Source organism: Caloenas nicobarica, chromosome 1 (assembly GCF_036013445.1).
Source record: "Caloenas nicobarica isolate bCalNic1 chromosome 1, bCalNic1.hap1, whole genome shotgun sequence".
Classification (NCBI taxonomy): Eukaryota; Metazoa; Chordata; class Aves; order Columbiformes; family Columbidae; genus Caloenas; species Caloenas nicobarica.
The window spans coordinates 109525889-109544623 of record NC_088245.1 but is presented as its reverse complement, the minus strand read 5'-3'; the positions used below and the strand labels follow the sequence as shown (position 1 = coordinate 109544623).

Below are 18735 nucleotides of genomic sequence, written 5' to 3'. Positions count from 1 at the left end.
AAACTGCTTGGTTCACCATCCACATTCACCACAAGTAATAGGCATGGATTTACTTGCCTCTGACTCCCAGTTCTGAGTTAGTCACAAAAAGCCATTTGCATCTCAATGGTCAGGCAATAGTGGTCCTAAACTTTTAATTAAGGTCCCCAATCAGAACGGAAAAATTGAGCAGAAGTGTAAATATCTGTGCAGGAAATTTAATGGTAAGTGAAAACCACTTATTAATTCACAGAGACATTGCAATCTTGACCTGACATAAGGCTGAAACAGTTGCAGCTTGAGATAACTTTTGTTCTTACAACAGGTGCCACAGTCGAACCACTGTTTCCATTCTGAAGGACTGCAAGAGCTTCCTCAGAGGCCTGGTGGCACTAAAAGTGGTTGTTCTTAACCAGTGAGAGGCATTTTTTTAACATGCCTGCAGTGTATCTGCAAATGAAAGGCTGGCTTCAAGTCAAGGACAGTCTGGTCCAGTCAGGAATGGTTAACTGAAGTAGGAGTACCTCAGTCCTTCCCAGGACAGTTCTACAACAAACCAAGAAATTTTAAGCTAAATATTAGATGCCCATTAGCTGGATCTGGGTCATAACCAAAACCACAGGTCTCTGCCTTTAAGATATCTTTGGCTATCTACACCTGTCTTCTGTACATTCCATCACAAGGATGAAATCCTGCTATTGTTGACATCCAAGGAAAGGCCTATCACTGCTTTCACCTGGCTAGGATTTTATCTATTTTGTATAGCCAGGAGATCAAAGTGAGTTACACATGTGGTTTGTGGATTCCCCCGAGTGCAGAAAAAGAAATCCCAGTGAACCTCAAACAAAGGACGGAAGATAAATTAAAGGGGAAATGACAATAAAATTAAGACAGAGAAAGCCATGGAAGCATTATACATATAGATATATACATACACAAATATATATCCATACACACACTCCTACTCCATTAAAAGCCCAAGTCTTACAAAAACTAGGATTAACTATCATATTACTTTTTGCAAATCTGGAAGAACCCTGAAATGAATGTTTCATGTCCTGTTCCTTCAATCAACCAGAGATACACAAGGAAAAAACCTACCAACCAGTTCTCAGCTGTTTTCCACTGACCCATTGCCACTCCTCTCTTTGGAATTCCCCATTAAAGCACCAAAAACATCTACCGACACAGAAAATATTCTACCCTTTCTTGAAGCTGACACCTGCAAAGTCATATACTGTTGTGTGTCTGCAAGATCACACACAAAAAACCCACCACAAACACACAAACAAAAAAACCACCACCAACCCACACCAAAAAAACACCTCACATACCACCACAGCACAACTTTGCTCTCAAACACATCAATACTTAATGCAGGGTTCAGTACATTTTACAGCTACTCTTACCACTTTCTGGTAAGGTAAAGCTAACTCTTACACTTGCTACCAATTATCAACTGGAAGGTGTTCTTCCATAGCAATTACACCTGAGTAAAAAAATGAAGATTCCAGAAGATCAAAGATACCCATATATAACACAGGCCATACACAGGTCCTTGCACAAACAACCAAACTCCCTTTCTGTCTAAGACTGAGGAACATTCAGGGACCAGAAAACAGATTAGATGTTTAAATAATTTATTTTAACTAACATGATTTAATATATTTCCTGAATAAATACTTCTGTCTATATCACACCATCAAAGAATATCAAATATGAAAAAATGTGGCTTTCTGGCCAAGCCATGTTATCACTTTAAGATTAATAGCTTTCTTTAATATGATAAATATTTCAGAACATAGAACCTGCGTAATAACCAGCTCTTTAAAGATTGGGGCTTTTTTAATCTCCTGAGTGTCAAGCAGGGACATTTACAACAAAATACAAAGTTCCACTAAGAGTTCTTTAGGAAGGAGAGATTTAATTGGTTTCCAAGGTCTCCTCAGTCATATACATGTTTCTCTATGCAAGAGTTCTTCATCTTGCTAAAACTTTTGATAGCAAAGTTGTGGTCATCCACAAATGAGTAACTCAGACTGTCAAGCTAATGTATTGAAGTGACTCAAGTTAAAACACAGAGTTTGAAGTTACACCTTGTTGTTTCAGCTACCAATATGATGACATCCAACACTTATTTTTTTCCTTTTCCATTTTTATTACCAAGAATATATTTTGGAAAGTTTAATAAAAAGTTAAGGAGGAGATGACAAATGTTATATTAAATCAAGTCCTCTATAACACTCAACGTTTCACATCTTTGTTGCTGTATCACAGCAAGGAGCAGCTCAGGCCTCCTATTAAAGTCATTACCAGGCACTTCATTACACCCTTTTTTTTATATGGAGTTTCCATTAAGCAAATACTTCTTGCTTAAATGTTTCTTTCTTTGTCTTGAATTTTCCTAGCTAGGGATTAGGAACTTCTAAAGGGACTGCAGTAAGAAAATCATATGAAAATGTGGCCTAGCATGACATCCTGGATTAGAGTCTGTAAAGGAGGAAATTAAGGATGAGTCACAGCTTGCTCATCTATATTCAATAAGGACTGGATTCTTTGTGTCTGTGGTTCATGCAGGAAGTGCAGTCACCTAATACAGCCCAATACTGGCAGCAGAACAATTAGAGTGCAAAGCATAATGTAAAACAGGCTCTGGCAATATTTTCTTCCCCTTTAGATGCGACATCTTCAGCAGACTTAAAACAGTAGTGATCAGGTCAGATTCTATGCCAAAATTCCAAACCCATTCTGAAACCAAATGCAGCTTTTAAAATACATAACAATGCAAAAATTGGATATGATATAACTGAAGAAAATAAGTGGGCAAGGGCTTTGATGCCTGCATATACACATATGTACAAAATCTGAGAAAAATAAATGCTGTCTTTAAGCATAAATCCTAAAACTGACCTCTGTTCTGTGGTGAGCTCAAAGCAGGCTCTTACATCAACTAATAGGTAAATAACATGCTCAAGGCATGAAATTCTCGAGCACACCAACAAGAATAATGAATCTTGCACATCTCCCTTCTTTTGCACAACTTGCTTTTAGTGAAGATTATAAGAATCTGGTAGGATTTTCCTGCCTAACAATAACCATCATCCTTTCTCCCCAGCTGGTCTGCACAGCTTCCTGATGAGGTGGCCTTGCTGCAGAGTATAGCACAAAGTCAAGTCACACACGTCCTACACGTTTCCACCCCAGGGCTATTTTTTCCCTCCCAATACACATTCTTCTGCAGCCTTATGTTTCACTGATGATAGCTCAGGTACTTCAATGGCAGTTTGAATGTCAACTCAAAGGGAACACAATACCCAAACAACCTTTGTCTCCAGAAGCCTCCAAATTGCCTCCTGCCAAGAGCTAGGTAAGTGTGCTGGAAAACATCATCCTGGTGTTGCCTTATTATATTTTTTTTTTCCTGCTATTGGCTGCTGTTAGAAGCAGAACATTGTCCTAGGTTGATGTTTGTCTGGATGTGGGACATTCTTACATGTGTGTGCTGTGCTCCTGCACTCTCATCTACCCATCTACTGCAAGGAGGAAAGAGTTCAAATCATGCCCCCGGTATAAGGACTTGCCTTTTGTCCCTCCATTCTTAAACCTGTAGAGTTGCCAGCAGTTCTAGCCTTCCTCCCAAATTCTGTTTCTGCTATAATTCATTGTCTTTCAATGTTATTCACAACTAAAACCAACAAAAATATACTTAAAAGCCAAAATCAAGTTGGGCTGTTAGGTATTATCAAACAATCAGAAACCATGTAGTCTTTATTCATTTCAAACCCAGTCAGTTAACAAGCTACATTGAAAAGCCAACCAACCACTTCCAGAAATGACATACCCTTTAGTTTGAGGTCCACGTTGTGTCGCAGCCAAGGATAAACACCATAGTTTGACATGTCTTCAGGAATAGGGTGATTATATATCCAGCCATCACATGCAAATCGGTAAAAGTTCTCACAAGGATCTACAGATTGATTTATCTTGCTTAAGATGGCAGCAGCTGTAAAAAACACACCACATAGATCTTGCGGAACACTTTCTCCTAAATAGGGAATTACATGACGCGACAGCCCAGTAATTACAAGTAACATTAACTAGTCTCTGTAATGTGATGTTGACCTCACCTGCAAGCTAAACCTTGCTGTTCTAGGACTGATCTGTGCCTTGATCTCTGCCATTTTTTTAAAGAGCAGCAAGAATATCACCCAGCTTCTCTAGCATCCAACAGTGCCTACATGAGAAAAAAAAAATTCTGCAACAAATGTTTTTGAGTGCCATATAGCAACGAGTGCCTAACCTAGCACTACAAGAATGCGAACGGTTGGAGCCAGGCACCTGAAGACAGGTTGCTGAGATGAAATTAATTGCCTGAGGAATTTATAGGAATACATATCAAGCAGATTGTAATTAGCATTCTAGAAATTATGCACTGTTTACCTTTACCTGAATAGCTGCATAAGAAAACAAATCAAGTTCTGATCTACCGTTCATTGGAGAAGATAATTGTAGTATTTTCGGCTTTGTTTTGAGACTGCATACCCACCAGCTATTGCAGGTGAGACTGGTAAGAGAGATCAGTTTGACAAGCCCGAGACTTAACTTTTGAGTATCTAGTCAAATTATCTTGAGTTATAGTTACTGTGGCATAAATCTACATGGTTCAAATAACATGGTATATGTGGATATTCGACTTTTTTTGACTAAGCGACCAGGTGTTTTGAGGCTTATCCAAATAACTGATTAAAAGTCCTAGCAGGAAATCAAATAACTTTTACAGACTTTATGGTACTATTTCTAGTATCCAGTAACTCCTCTTCTTCCCCTTAAAGTAACTCTGTATATGATACTTTAACGTCTCAGCTGTAATTCTCTCTCACACATTAGAAACTCTCAAACTGGTTACATTGAAGACATTTTGAACCTCGGCAATTTTCTGTCGCTCCTGAGAAGCTGCTCAGCAAGGCAGGGCTCAGGTCTTGAAACACTATATAGTTACTACACAGTCCACTGAGCTAAAGTAGTCAATTCATGTAAGTATCTAAGTCTGCTTCAGTGCAAAGCTTCTGCTGAACTTACAAAGAAAAAAATCCATGTTATTTCATGTGTATATGAGAAGACAAAAGCCAATTCAGATTCAAACTTCTGAATTGGCATTTTTTTTATTCTCAAGCTCAAGATGAGCTTGTTGGGGTGATGGTGTTTTGATTAGTCATTCCACTTCGATATTCCGCACTCATTCAAGAACTGGCTCTGGAGGGTGGTGCCCAGGGAGGCCGAGAGCACTGTCGGTTCAGCACAGAGGTCAAGCAGAACGACAAGTCTTGCTAATATTGAGATCTGCAAATTTTTCAATTTATGGAGCCACATGGAATTTGTCAGGATTTCAAACACATGCCAAACACCTCATGGTATCAGCTTAATATGATTCAGGATGGAAATACATACTCTTATAAGTTCATGCAACATCCACTTTGTTTCCAATAAAACAGCTCTAGGGTCAGATTTCTAGATATGGTAACTATTCTTTGATCCATGTTCTTGTTACACTCAATGACAAGACTCTCCTTGAATTAGTGTGAGCAAAACTGTCAAAACTGACCAGTGCAAAAGTCCTACCAAGCCCAGGCCCTTTAGCTCACATTTAATATTATACTAACAGATGACCCAGCTCTGTAAGTGTTACCACATGTATCTCTGTGAGGGAAAAAGAGCCTTCCAACATGGAAGTAGCTGCAGATTGAGTTGTAGTCACCACATTACAGCTGTGCAAGATCTAGCCCTAAAGCATTTCTGTGCTTAACAACACACTTGCTAGTTTTCCAACTGCTGGGAAGGAAACAACGAAATACACCTGAAGGTCAACTCACCCAATGTTTTGTTTCCTATTAAAAAAATAAACCTTATGGGAAACTTTGAGTTAACCCAGGTAGAAAAGAGTTAATGCAATTTAAAACAGGAATTTTAATTGTAGAAAATAAACAGATAGGCAGCAACGTAAAACAGTGACTTTTAAAAAAAGTTTGGGTTTTTCCCCCTCTCATTATTAATGAAGCTTTCTGAGTAAAATGTATCATGGAAAAAAGTTTAAACAGTATAAATATCTCATTAATGTACTATAATCATGATATAATAGAGAGGATAAAATTGTTGCTTACCAGCTTCAACGCATTCTGAGGTCAAACAGTACCGTTGCTTCGGATGAAACTTTATAATACCTTGGCTAACTGCAAAATAGAAAACCGTAATGAGATCACTTGTAAATAATTTTGACCATTGGAGCCCAATGTTGGATTCTTGATCATTCAAATGTCAGTGCAAGCTCTGGCCTTAATACATCTCTGACTGCACTGATTTAAAACAGTTAGAATGTATCTGAAGTAAATATTGCAGCTCGTAAGAAATTATTTTCTCCTCCTGTGCCTGCTTTCTCCTTCCTCTATCTTTGTGTCCTGGTTTTGTTAAAAATAGGACCAGTTTCTCTTTTAGTGAACTTTCCTTTCAGTTAAGTTCCTCTAAGTAACTGCACTTTTCTGAAGCTGGATACATGTTTTGTTAGACATAGCAATGGAATGCAAGGTCACTGATAAGGATGCACATCCCGTAAGTGAGAGGGGCAAGGAAGAGCGAACTGAACAGGTGACTAAAACTGAACAAAGTATTCCATCCCATTCCACGTCATAACACCATATAAAAATGGGTGATCACAAGAGTCTCATCCCTCTTCGACTATGGCTGGCATCTAGGGAGGACCCTGCCTGCCGTCCCTGCAAATCTGAGGCTTAGTGAAAGACCCTGCATCCTTGAATCCAGTTCTGGTTTGCTGCAGAGTCCAACCCAGGGCTTCTGGGTGCCTGCCCTGCAGCTGCTGGAGCAGTGCTGAGCTACCAGGAAAATTCAGGATTGGTTTTGTATATTTCATATTACTTTCTCTCAAACATTTTAAACTTTTTTTTTTCCAACTTGCAAGTCTGTCTCTCTTTTCCTCCTATTGTCTCTCTTTAGTGGGAAGGGGGGGAAGGCTGGGGGGCAGAGAGAGGGTTAACAAAGCATCTGCCACAGTTTATTGTTGCCCTGCAATCAAACCATGACACTTTGCTGGAAGGCAGCATGGAGCAAGGGATGCCTCTCATATTTCCACAGTGCTTGGAGTAACAACACTTCATGAAGTTGGTGAAGGGTGTGGAAGAGAAGCCGTATGAGGAACAGCTAAAGTCACTTGGTTTGTTCAGACTGGAGGAGACTGAGGGGAGACCTCATGGTGGCTACAGCTTCCTCACAAGGGGAGGAGGAGGGGCAGGCGCTGAGCTCTTCTCTCTGGTGACCAGGGACAGAACTCGAGGGAAGGGCAGGAAGATGTGCCAGGGGAGGTTTATGTTGGACATGAGGAAAAGGTTCTTCCCCCAGAGGGTGGTGGAGCACTGGAACAGGCTCCCCAGGGAGGTGTCACGGCCCCAAGCCTGGCAGTGTTCAAGCAGAGACTGGACAAGCCCTCAGACACACGGTGTGAACTGTGGGGTTGTCCTGTGCAGGGACAGGAGCTGGACTCGATGATCCTTGTGGGTCCCTTCCAACTCAGGACATCCTATGATTCAGCCTTACTCATGGATGGTGAACACCACCATGATACAAACAATTAATCATTGTTAATCAATCTCCAGAGATTCATCTTTCACAGCTGGTGATGCAACATGGAGCTACCTAGACAGGTAGGGTTTTCATGGCTCCTCCTGAGCTGGGGAGGCTGGTGTTGCCCTGCTGCACCTCCTGCTGCAGCAGCACTGTGCTGCTTGGCCCAACGAGCATGACCCACCACTGAGAGGACACTTTCAGGGTCCCCTTATTCCAGCTTGGAATAAACTAGATAGCAATGGGCACATGGATAGCTGTGGTTTATAAGGCACAGCACAGTTTCTGTCTGAACTGGCTCCTGAACATATGATAATTGTATTTGCTTCCAAAAACCTTGCTGACAAGAACTACGAAATTGTCAGTTAATTTTGCTCATCTTTTAAAAATGTGTATTAGAGCTGCCACTGAAACTTAAGTATAGGAATCGCTAATTTCAGACACTACTGTCAGGCAGCAAATATGCAGATAATTGATACTTGGGATGAGGATGGGGAAGTCCTGAGTAGATGAAATAAGACTCAGTAGATGTGCTCAGGAGACATTAAAAAAATTCTCATTATATCCATTAGCTTAACTCAGCCCATGGCCAAAAAAAAACCCCAAACAAACAAAACCAAAAACAACACCAAAACCACCACACCCACAAACAAAAAATCCACCACACACCCCAAACACAAAACCTACAGACCTCAACAAAGGAATATATTAAGGTATTGTATTGTAGCTTTACCAGTGCTGATAGTTGTAAAGTAATTTAGCCCGTAGCTACATATTGTTCAAAAGGAATAGGAAGATGTGAAATGATATTTCAGCACAGGAAAATTTTACTATAAAAAACCTAAAGCTAGAATTGAAAATAAAGTGTTTCATCTCTTCCGAACTCATAGGTTTTATGACAATTAATGAAAGAAACAGCTGAATTTCAAATAAATTTTAGAAATTGAGAATGTAAAACTATTTCTGGACAACTTTACCAAAGCTTGCACTGACTCAGTGAAACACAACACTTTAACCACCCTTGTAAATTAGCCAAGAAATACACAAGGTTTTGAGGCATATGAAGATTGCAATTGGAATATTGAAGAACAGTAGAAAAGAGAAGTGAAGATCTCCAGAATATGATTGAGCCATGTGAAATACAAATAATGGATAATGTGTCTGTTAAGTAGAAGTGCAACACTGAATGACTCACCTTCTCCCTGCTTTAAAGTTAGCCTTTTAGAACCCATCCAGGTCTTGGAAGTTTGTCAGAGTTTTTTCTTAAAAAAGCAGAGAAATGAAGGAAAATCCCAGACACCAGTTAATTCTTTTCTACTTGATAGAAAATGAGGGAGAATGAAAAATAATCAGAAGTAGCCCTCATGATTTTGATACTTATAAACCAAAGCAAAATACCATTTCAACTAGTTTTGCTCCATTCACAATTTCATCATTAGAGCAAGTTGATAAAAATTCTTTGGTAGTAATGTTTCCCTTTTAATTATCCACTAATTTTGATTGAAAAAAACTTCGCCTGATTTTGTTCCCTTGTCTTTTTGTTGTTGTTGTTGAAGAGAATTAACCATTAAATTATTACCTACAGTTGTGGTGATAACACTGAGTGTCTCAGATTCTTCCTCTTTGAGCGTGTTTCCAGATTCCTAAGCAAATATACACCGTAATTCAGTTCCCCCCCAAAAATCTGAAAAAGGCAAAGGCATACAAATACGGAGATGCAAATAATGCAGATGCTCCTGTAATATGAGAAGTCCAAAAAGGCTACCAAGTCAGTAGGAGCAGCTACCAAATTGAGGTTCAAAGCTGCTTGACTCGTTGCCCAGGGGAACTGGAGAGCAATCTGCTTCCATATGCTCCGGCCCTGGCTCCCCAAAAGGAGGCGGCTCCTGTCCTGCCACAGCCCACCCCACCACCCAGAGAACCGCAGGCAGGACCCTGCATGGTGGCAAGTGCCTCCCCTGGTAGCTCCCTGCTGAAATCACAGTAGGGCTACAGCTGCTACAAGCAAGTAATGGTAAATAAAAATACATGGTTCTCCCAGATTCCTTAGAGTTGTAGGAGCTCTGAGAATAAGAAACAGAGGCAAGAGAAGGTTATGTTTCACACCTCAGGCTGGAAAATTGAAGGGAAATTGTTTCAGGTCTACCAGAAGGAACAAGTTTTACAGATTGGATGAAAACTGAAAAAAAAAAAAGGACATAGTGATGTGCCTGAAATGTTTCACATGACCAGAAATAATGGTCTCCTTTCCTACAATTTAGCAAAACTACAAAAAAATAAAGAGAGTTAAACTCAAACTTACAAACAAAATAGTGTCACAAGGAAACATGGAAACACTGCATTGGCAAAATGTAAAACCAAAATGATTTAAACTTTTTTCCTTTATTCATTTGGTTGAAAACCTCAGACAGTTTCCAAACAAATTCTAAAAATATTTTGGTTGACCCAAGGCCAGAATTTTTATTTTCTTAGCTGTTATACCAATGAAAATTTTAACACTGGATCCCTGGCTTTAGAATAGGCACCAGTACACTCGGAAAACTATTTTTAAGAATTAATATATTTGCTTGAATTTTCATCTCTGGTCTATGGTTAAAGCACTTCTATCTCTGACAAGCTATGGTGGTAAATGTCTATTGCTTTTCACAAGCAATAAACAAGCAATGTACTAATTAAAAAACCATCTCTCCATTACTCCTTAATGTTTGATACTGTATTCTTTAACTTTTTTTTATTTAGTAAGAATATTTTTCACTACCAAGTTGAGGATTTAATCCTGCTTAAGTTGATAAAGAGTTTTGCTGAATTGAGTGTGATTACTCACATACAGAGAAGTTACATGCATGCAAATATTTGAAGAATTTGCTCTACACTGAATGCAAGCCTGATGCTTTAAATATTCTGTAGAAAACCTGGAAAAATTTTCTCTGTTGTCATCATCAAAGCAGCAGACCTTTCAGCCAAGATCACAAGATAAAGGATCGGAAGGAAGAAAAGGATATGCTTTAGAGGCTAAGTTCCCTCCAGTCCAGGGAAATTTATGTTGATCTAAAGAAATGAAAAGTTGGGCTGAATTATTCCAGAAGAGGATCTGTCTCTGAGCTCTTACAGGATACAACACTGCTTTTTCTTCTCTGCTTCATAGTTTCTGGGTACATTTATACTTCTCCACATCATTTTATAGGGAGACGTATATGCTTCCATGTGATATTCCAGCAAAACTAATCCATAGATGATTCCAAATCACGGAGATGAAAAGCTATTTCCTTCTCTATTGTGTCCAGTTACAGCTTATAAATCTGATCAAAACATTTTCATTTTATCCTGGATGCACTCTATGATTTTTGCAAAGACGACTTCGCAATTTGTCATAGAACAGAATCATCTAAAAAATGTGCAAGCATATGCATTATTGAAGCCTTCTACAGGAACTGTGGTCAAGCCCTAAATGAAAACCAAATGAAGAAAAGAAGAAAAGCCCAAAAGATTCCATACAGTATGCACACTACAGATTCATATTCAGAAAACAGAGAATGTTAACCCACATTGGTCACAACCTGCAAGTTTGCAGTCAGAACTACCTATGTGCATAATCTCACCCATTATTCCCCATTCTTCAACAGAACCCAATTCTGGCTAGAATACATTCAATTAAGTAGCTGATTTAAATTCAGCTTTCAAAAGTTATGCGAGCTCACGTTGCAACTTCCAGTTCTTACATTCCCAAAACAAGTCTCTATCCTGACATGCTTCCATTTCAGGATAAATATAAAACTCGGGAGAGGGAAAGAAGAAGAGACCAAGATTTTCACCAAAACACATTGTGACACCGAGTGAGCAGGCTGAGGAGGGTTACATTTGGGTTAGCTTCAACTTTTTCACTTACCCAAAAAAAGCGCGGTGCCGAGCACAACAGTGCCACTCACAAAGACGCCGAGGGCAATGCGTGTGGCTTTGCTGGCTGCTCTCCTGGCCTCGGGTGCCGTCTCTCCTTCCATCGGGACGGCTTGGGACGTGCTCGCTCTCGCAGAATTCAGGTTTCCCTCTGCTGCTCTGGTATCAGTATTTCAACTGTTCACAAACTGCACCCATGAGCTCTCCTCCTCCTCCTCTCTCCTATTTACAACTCCAGGTTGCTATCATGAACCATTTCTGAAGAACTTCATGTGCTCTCTCTCTCAAAGGAAAAATCACACATAAAATAGTAGCAATCTCCTACGTTTTCCTCTGTCCAGGAGGAGGAAAGGCAAGCGGTGACCACCGTATGTACAGCCCGTGCTGCCTGTAGAGCTGCTATGAGCCAATTGCTCAGCAGATCCCCCTTATCAGGGGTTCTGAACACGAAGATTTCACAACGTTACTGAACAGATGTTTTAGCTATTCAAACATATAGCTGTAAACCCTTTACAATCAAAGCAGGATTGTTGACAACTTTTACAAACACAACACTGACGGAAGGATTTCCACCCCCCTTCTTGTGCTTATTTAAAAAGACTAATTATCTGCCAACTAAAGTTTCCTCTTCTTAAACCATTTGTGCTGCCTCATTTGGCTTCACCAGAAGAGGTACCCACTCAGTGGACAAATCCCTTTTTAAAGCTTCCTAAGAGCTCTTTGAATATCATGTAGCATTTTATTTTGGGAATTTGGTATGTGACACTGTGTGCCAAAAATCACAGTCATGCAGCACAAAGCAATAATCAGCTCAACCTACAGAATAGTACTGCTTTAAAAGCTAGATTTTTTTTTTTCCAGGCAAGATATTTCAGCCTTTGCTGATACGCAGTGAATCTCAGGAGATGATCCTGTGCTTCCAAGTCAAGTACTACTATGAGCTTAGTGGAAAGTACCTATTTGGCACTTTCAAGTTAGTGGGGAATAAATAAATAAACAAGCCTTGTTTATATGGATTTCTCAGTTTCTGGCTTAGACTTGATGATCCTCTCTCCAGGTGGCAAGGTTTCCCCATTCATCAAATAACAAAATCAATCATTTCAAGGTGATTTCTCTGAGCTGACTGTGACATTCAGACCCCTGAGGAGCTCTTGCTTTCTCCAGACCTGAACTACCACACAAAACATAAGGATGCAAGGAGAGGAAGGAAAATGCTTGTGCTCCCAACAGCAGTTTGCATGTCTGAGTTACTTTATGCTGATTTATGAGTTCTTATCTCAGGCCCCACCTATCCGGATTAAAAAAAAAAACCAACTGTGCAAGGAAAGGGAAGAAAGGCATATATCACAAGATGCGTGTGATAGCAAAGTTATCAGTTAGTAGACTAAATGTTTTTTCCCCTGGTAGCACATGCACACAAATCAGCCTGGACCCCACATAGACATAAAGAGAAAACTCACTTCATCCACAAGACTTAGAGTTTGAAGTTCCTGAAACCCTTCACTCCTCAACCCCTTCTACAGCCTGGCTAGGGTCTGGGGAAGAAAAAAAAAAAAAAAAAAAAAGAATCCTCATTTCTTATTCCCATTGCCCTTTGTCAGCAAGCTCCAGAAGGGCATTCTCATCTCTGCTTGGCACAGACCAGGAAAAAAGCGTTTTTACTTTTCACGTGCCTACTTGTACTGTGCATTTAAGTCAAGATGTTTGACATCCATCAGCTCAGGAAGAAGAGGGAAATGATGCCACAAAACTAGAAGGAGGATGTACCTCCCAGTACAAGAGCTCCCATTCATGCATGAATAACTCCATGTATGTGAGCAGATCAGTGTTTATAAACAATCCCCAGCACAAGTCTGTTAGCAGCAGAAGTTTGAGAAGGTATTTAAGTGACCTTGGTGCTTCACATCAGAAATCACTAGGAGTCTCAAAGGTGCTGCCAAAAGGGCAGGGTGTTGACACACAAAATGTACAAACACACTGTGATCTCAACAACCTAATCAAACTTGCCCATGATCCAAATGCTGAGTAAATCTCAAAAGGGCCCTTTGGAAAGCATTGGCTATTGGTTGCCTGATGGTTTTCCTTCTAAATCAGTACTGAACCACTGCCAGTGGTTATTAGACCTATGTATACTGTCCATCAGCTTTATACTCCCCCAACTAACACTAAGTGATCACATACCCACTCAAATTCCTCCATACTTCATAACTTTAAATTTTTGCTCCCTGGAGAAGGACTAGCATGCACTGAAAATCATGCTGTACTGGTGCTTCACTAACAGAATTTTACTTTCAAGGCATGGTCTGTCTCTAGAACAACATCAGGCCAGAAACTAAGAACAGCTTTCAGCAGTGCAAAGCAGCAACCAGTTATTTCCTCTAGGAAAATTGTGGGGAGATAAGGGAAAATGGAGATATGGAAGCAAATAAGAGGGAGAGGCTGGACGATTCAGCCCCCTCTCCCAAAGAGCCAAAGAGAAGGTGAGAACCAGTAAGCTCCACTACAGCATTCCTCTGGAGAGTCAGCCCCAAGCAGCACATGATCCTTCTGGCAAAGAAAACCAACAACAAAATCATAAATCAGCTGCCAGCAACAGAATGACTTCTCTAAGTTTGGGTTTGTGGGCATATTTACACTGCAGCATAGCATGAGTGTCCCTCCCTCTGGCTGTAGAGCCTGGTTGTAGTCAGGAATTAATCTTGGTTTCTCCAGCACATACAAAACTATGAAATTAGGGCTAAAACACAAACAGCTGCAGGCAACAGCTGCAGAGGTCCATTTCTGGCAGTATTTGAAAAGGTGCATGGAACACATGTGAATTAGCTTTTTGATACTGCTGATCAGTAACAGAAGTTTGTGGAATTTGATACGTGTTTCTGATGAGTGCGCTAGGATTTGGTTGCCTTGCTCATCACAACTCCAGCAGCTCTCTGGCAGATACACAATACATGGCCACGCTTACTGCTGGAACTGCTAACAGCACTCCTGGCTATTATAGCCCAATAAGGCACTTAATGAGGCTGTGCAAAGACTGTTAAACATTCATAAAGCATTGAATAGACATACTGGAGAAAAAAAAAGTAATAGTTAAATGCAACCTGCTCTAAATCACTCTTCATTCACTCAGAATTGCCTCTGACCAAGATCTCACTCAAACAATGGGATCGGTCTGGCGCTTATAACAATGCTGGGACAATACACAAACATTTCCACCCAAACCCATATGCAAGAGCTGGCAAACCCTCTGGAACACGCTCTGGGCTGAACCACAGCAAGACTGTCCCGGTTTCTAAAAAAAGTCTATGTATAAGTGTCCATGCATGGACATGAATGTACACTTGTAAATACAAGCATGTGTGTATTATCTTACTCTTTCACAAGCAACCACAATTCTCACTTCCATCAATTATGCCAAGAATCAGGCAAGAGTGCTTGATCTGAGCTACAAAACAATTGTACTATGTCACCTCCCCACACAGCTTGGTTCAAGGAAGTTCCTATTTTTCGAGGTTTGATTATTCAATAGATACACAACCCCCCACGTTTTTCTTTGTTTTCACTGGCAACAGTCAAAACCAAAGTTACATAGGTGTCGTTGAACCTGGAATAACGAAACAGCATATGGTCAGCACACATTCAGCCCCAGCTTGCTGAAAGACTGGCTTGCTGCGAGTCAAAGCACTGTAAAACATATTGACTTTCTTGCATTTAGGTAACTTCAAGATGTACTAAAACAACTACTGGTACTTTTAATGCAGACAGAAAAAAGTTATTTTGGTTTTTACACTTAAAGAATGCATGTAAAACACATTAGGTTACACTAACACGTTATTTACAGAAGACATTTTCTCAGAAGATGCTGCCCTCATGGTACACATTAAAGACTTGCTCAATCTTGCAGGCAACTGACAGGTTACCTTAAAGCAATTAGTTAAGCTCAACAGAAGCACTTCACAACCAAAGCATCACAGCTTTGATGACACCCTACGGAACATTTTTAGCTCTTGGTAGAGGGAAGAATATAGCCACTCCCACACTGTTGGACACGGAGACACCAGACACAACTTGAGTGGCTTCAGCAGAAAAAGCATGGAAGCACAGCATGTGAAGCTAAGGGTGTATTCAGAGGTATAAACTGGCTTTGTTGAAAGAGATTAATTAGCAGGGGTCAGAGCAAAGGCCATATTTAAACTCATTTCAAGTGTTCCACTATGGGGCCTTGAATATTTTTTTCAAACTATGCAGCGGTTGTAGCCAGAACTGGCCAACTGAGCTTTACATACACACGATGTGCTTGAGAAAAACCCAACATGTTGCATTTGAAGACAGCTTGGCCATTTGTCCTCAGATCTCTGAATCTTACAAATGATACTCTCTTGGCTACAAAACCCCCTAAATTTCCACACTGCAGCCAAGAGCAACCACACTCTGGCACAATACTATCCTTTATTCATGTGACAGATACAGCTGGAAATTAATAATTCCATTGTCTTCCAGTGGAACAGCCACATCACAGAAGGTCTCAGTGAAACTGTGAGAATGTGGGTCATTAATTGAAGAGCCAACAGGCCTTGCAGGGCTCTGAACATGGCTGGTGGCAAGTTTTTCCACTAACTCTAGTTACAACTGTGGATAGAACACCCTGGAAAGCAGAAAACTTTGCCCTCTTACACCTAATTCCCCAAACCATGAGGGTTTTTTTTTCTTTTTTTAATTCCAAGCAGGCTAAGCTATTCTAATTACTCCAAGAAGAACTTGTCCCTGCTACATGAAACATCGCATTCTCTGATCAAAAGGTGCTTGTATCTAACTCAAACAGCAACATCTGGGATGATTAAAGTTAAAGCACTCAAGTTTGCAAGCTTTTCTTTTTTAGAGCTGCTTTTGAAAGAGCACTTTAATGAAACAAAGCATATGTTCTCAAGCAGGAAGAACTGCTTTAGATCTTCTGGCAATTTTTCTTCAAGTAGCACATTAAATTATAGCTAAAAAAACCCCACTCCTTGTTCTAAAGGTCACGTCCACACTGTAATCACATGTGCACATTCATGTCATCCCACTGTACAGATTAAACCCGAAGCCTATATCCAGTGCACGTGGACTGCAGAAAGGCATGTTAATTGGGGATTAATCAATACACAACATACTCTGGAGTAACTATGAGAACTGTGAACATAAGCTGAAAGGACATTGAAAAAGACATTGCTGGAAAATGTGACATTTCCAGCAGCCACAGCAGTAGGTGCATGGGTGCAAACAGGCCACAACTATCTGTTTATTGTTTGTTATTTTTTTTTTTAGTATTGCATCAGGGCCACCACAGCTTTACCCACTTATTTTGCCCTGTCCAGATCTTCACTCATAGCTGTCAAAGACTATTTATATGAACAGTGGAAGCACAGAAGCTTGATTTCTGCTGAGTTTGTGTCTCATGGATGAATTTTCAGGTGTGTAATGCACCAAGTTTTAAAATCAAAAGAGGAGAACCACCAGGCCTGCATTTGGCTGGTTTCAGCCCCTACCAAAGAGATCTCCCTACTGTCCCTACTGTGCCCTCCTGTTTCCGAGAAGCACAACTGCCACTGCAAAAGCAAAGGCTCCTGCCTACGCTACCCCTTGGATCTCCAAAGGTATTAGCAGAGCAGCACAAATCTATCTTCAGTAGCAGCAGCACCCAGAGGCAGCTGAAGCCAGGAGCACAGGAATTACTCCACAAAGGTGCTGCTGAACAGGTAACTGAGGGCTCCTGGTCACTGCAAGAGGGTATCTGCTCACTTGCTTTTGCTGGCCTTTATAGAAAACCTGCAAAAACGGACTGAAACTCCTCCTCATGTGTTACCACTCAAGGCAGTGGAGCTCAGCAGTCCTGTAAGGCACCAGCTCTGGTGAAAGCTCTTCTCACGCGAGGGCCATTCAGACACATCCCCCTGCACAACAAATTCTCCTGTGCCTAATCACAGTGAAGCCTTTGCAGCAGAAACGAGACACCTTTCCACTCAGGCAAAAAGTTGACAGAACTTAATATCTTTCAGCTCAAATCCTCTGTGACAAATTTGGCTAAAGTTTGCTGACAAGGTCAAGCAAGGGTTACTGAGCAAAGCTGTGTTGGAGGGAGCAGGGACAAAGGTAGGGAAAGCACAACTGCATAACCTCTGTTCTCAGAGGAGAACAGGCCGTCTTAAAAATCCTTGTTTTCCCAGGGTATTGCTACAGCCAGAAGTTAGTTTTATGTGAAAGCATTTTACTCAAATGGATTTTTTTTTTCCTTCTCCCTCATCTCAAAATAAGATTACAATTAACTTTGTACACAGTTAAAATCTAGAGAAATCTCACATTAAATATGATGTCCCATCTACAATGCCCCATAACAAATGAGACTTTGTGTCTCTTGTTCAGCAGAGGTATTCCTAGGTATCATCTGCTCTTCTCCCTGTCTTGGTGCTACTTCAGTGATTATGGCCGTATTTAATAATAATGTACAGCAGCAACTCCGGAGGGTTTAAATACACTTGATCATCAAGTTCTCAGGAAAGGGGAAGCCAGAGACAGACCAGGTTTAAACCACAGCATGAGGCCCTATGGGACAGAATCAGCAAAACCAAACATTTGCTTTCCTGAAGTCATAGAAATCCTCAAGAACCAAACAGTGAGGTATTAAATATAATTATCTACACAAACCAAATTGCTATGTCTGACAGCCCTTCCCTGAAATTTCCAGCATCTCTATTTAAAATAAAGCTTTGTGTTTATTTTTTTCCTATTGATATGATGCTAAAAACCACACAGGTTTATCACTACCTTCCATTTTTATGGATTTAAATCAAACCTGATTAAAAACAAAGCAAAATTTTGAGTAAAACTTGTGGACACTTACATACACTATTTGCTCTATCCATATATTTCTCAAAATTAGTGCTTTAGATTGTCACTAAATTTGAAGAGTGTTCTGGCTTCAAGTTTCAGTGCTTGGGTGGAGGATTTATCTGGGACCAGGGAAAAATACATAGTGATTTTCTTTTGTGACATCCCTGCATATAATTGAGCGGGAAAGTAGGTATTCTGGATTACTTGGTTTCAATTCCTAGTATTGCAAAAATATTGCATGAGAAAAACAAAATCTGAAAGACTCTTACGCAAAAATTTCAAATGTTTCTGCTCTAAGTAGAATAATTAAGAAACACACTCATACTTCTATTTGTAACATATAGAAACTTAGCAGTAAAGTTAAAATAG

At 40.3% G+C, this 18735-nt stretch overlaps 1 protein-coding gene across 1 annotated transcript in view; it reads right to left on the bottom strand.

The window, feature by feature from the left end:
* Positions 1-11606, bottom strand: part of PHEX (phosphate regulating endopeptidase X-linked) — a 102537-nt gene extending 90931 nt beyond the window's left edge. Inside the window, exons 1-3 of the mRNA XM_065648892.1 lie at positions 11495-11606; positions 6138-6206; positions 3821-3982 (exon numbers count right to left, since the gene is read on the bottom strand). Of these exons, the coding sequence (XP_065504964.1) occupies positions 3821-3982; positions 6138-6206; positions 11495-11606 (343 nt within the window). The remainder of the gene's footprint in view (positions 1-3820; positions 3983-6137; positions 6207-11494) is intronic.
* Positions 11607-18735: the final 7129 nt, after the last annotated feature.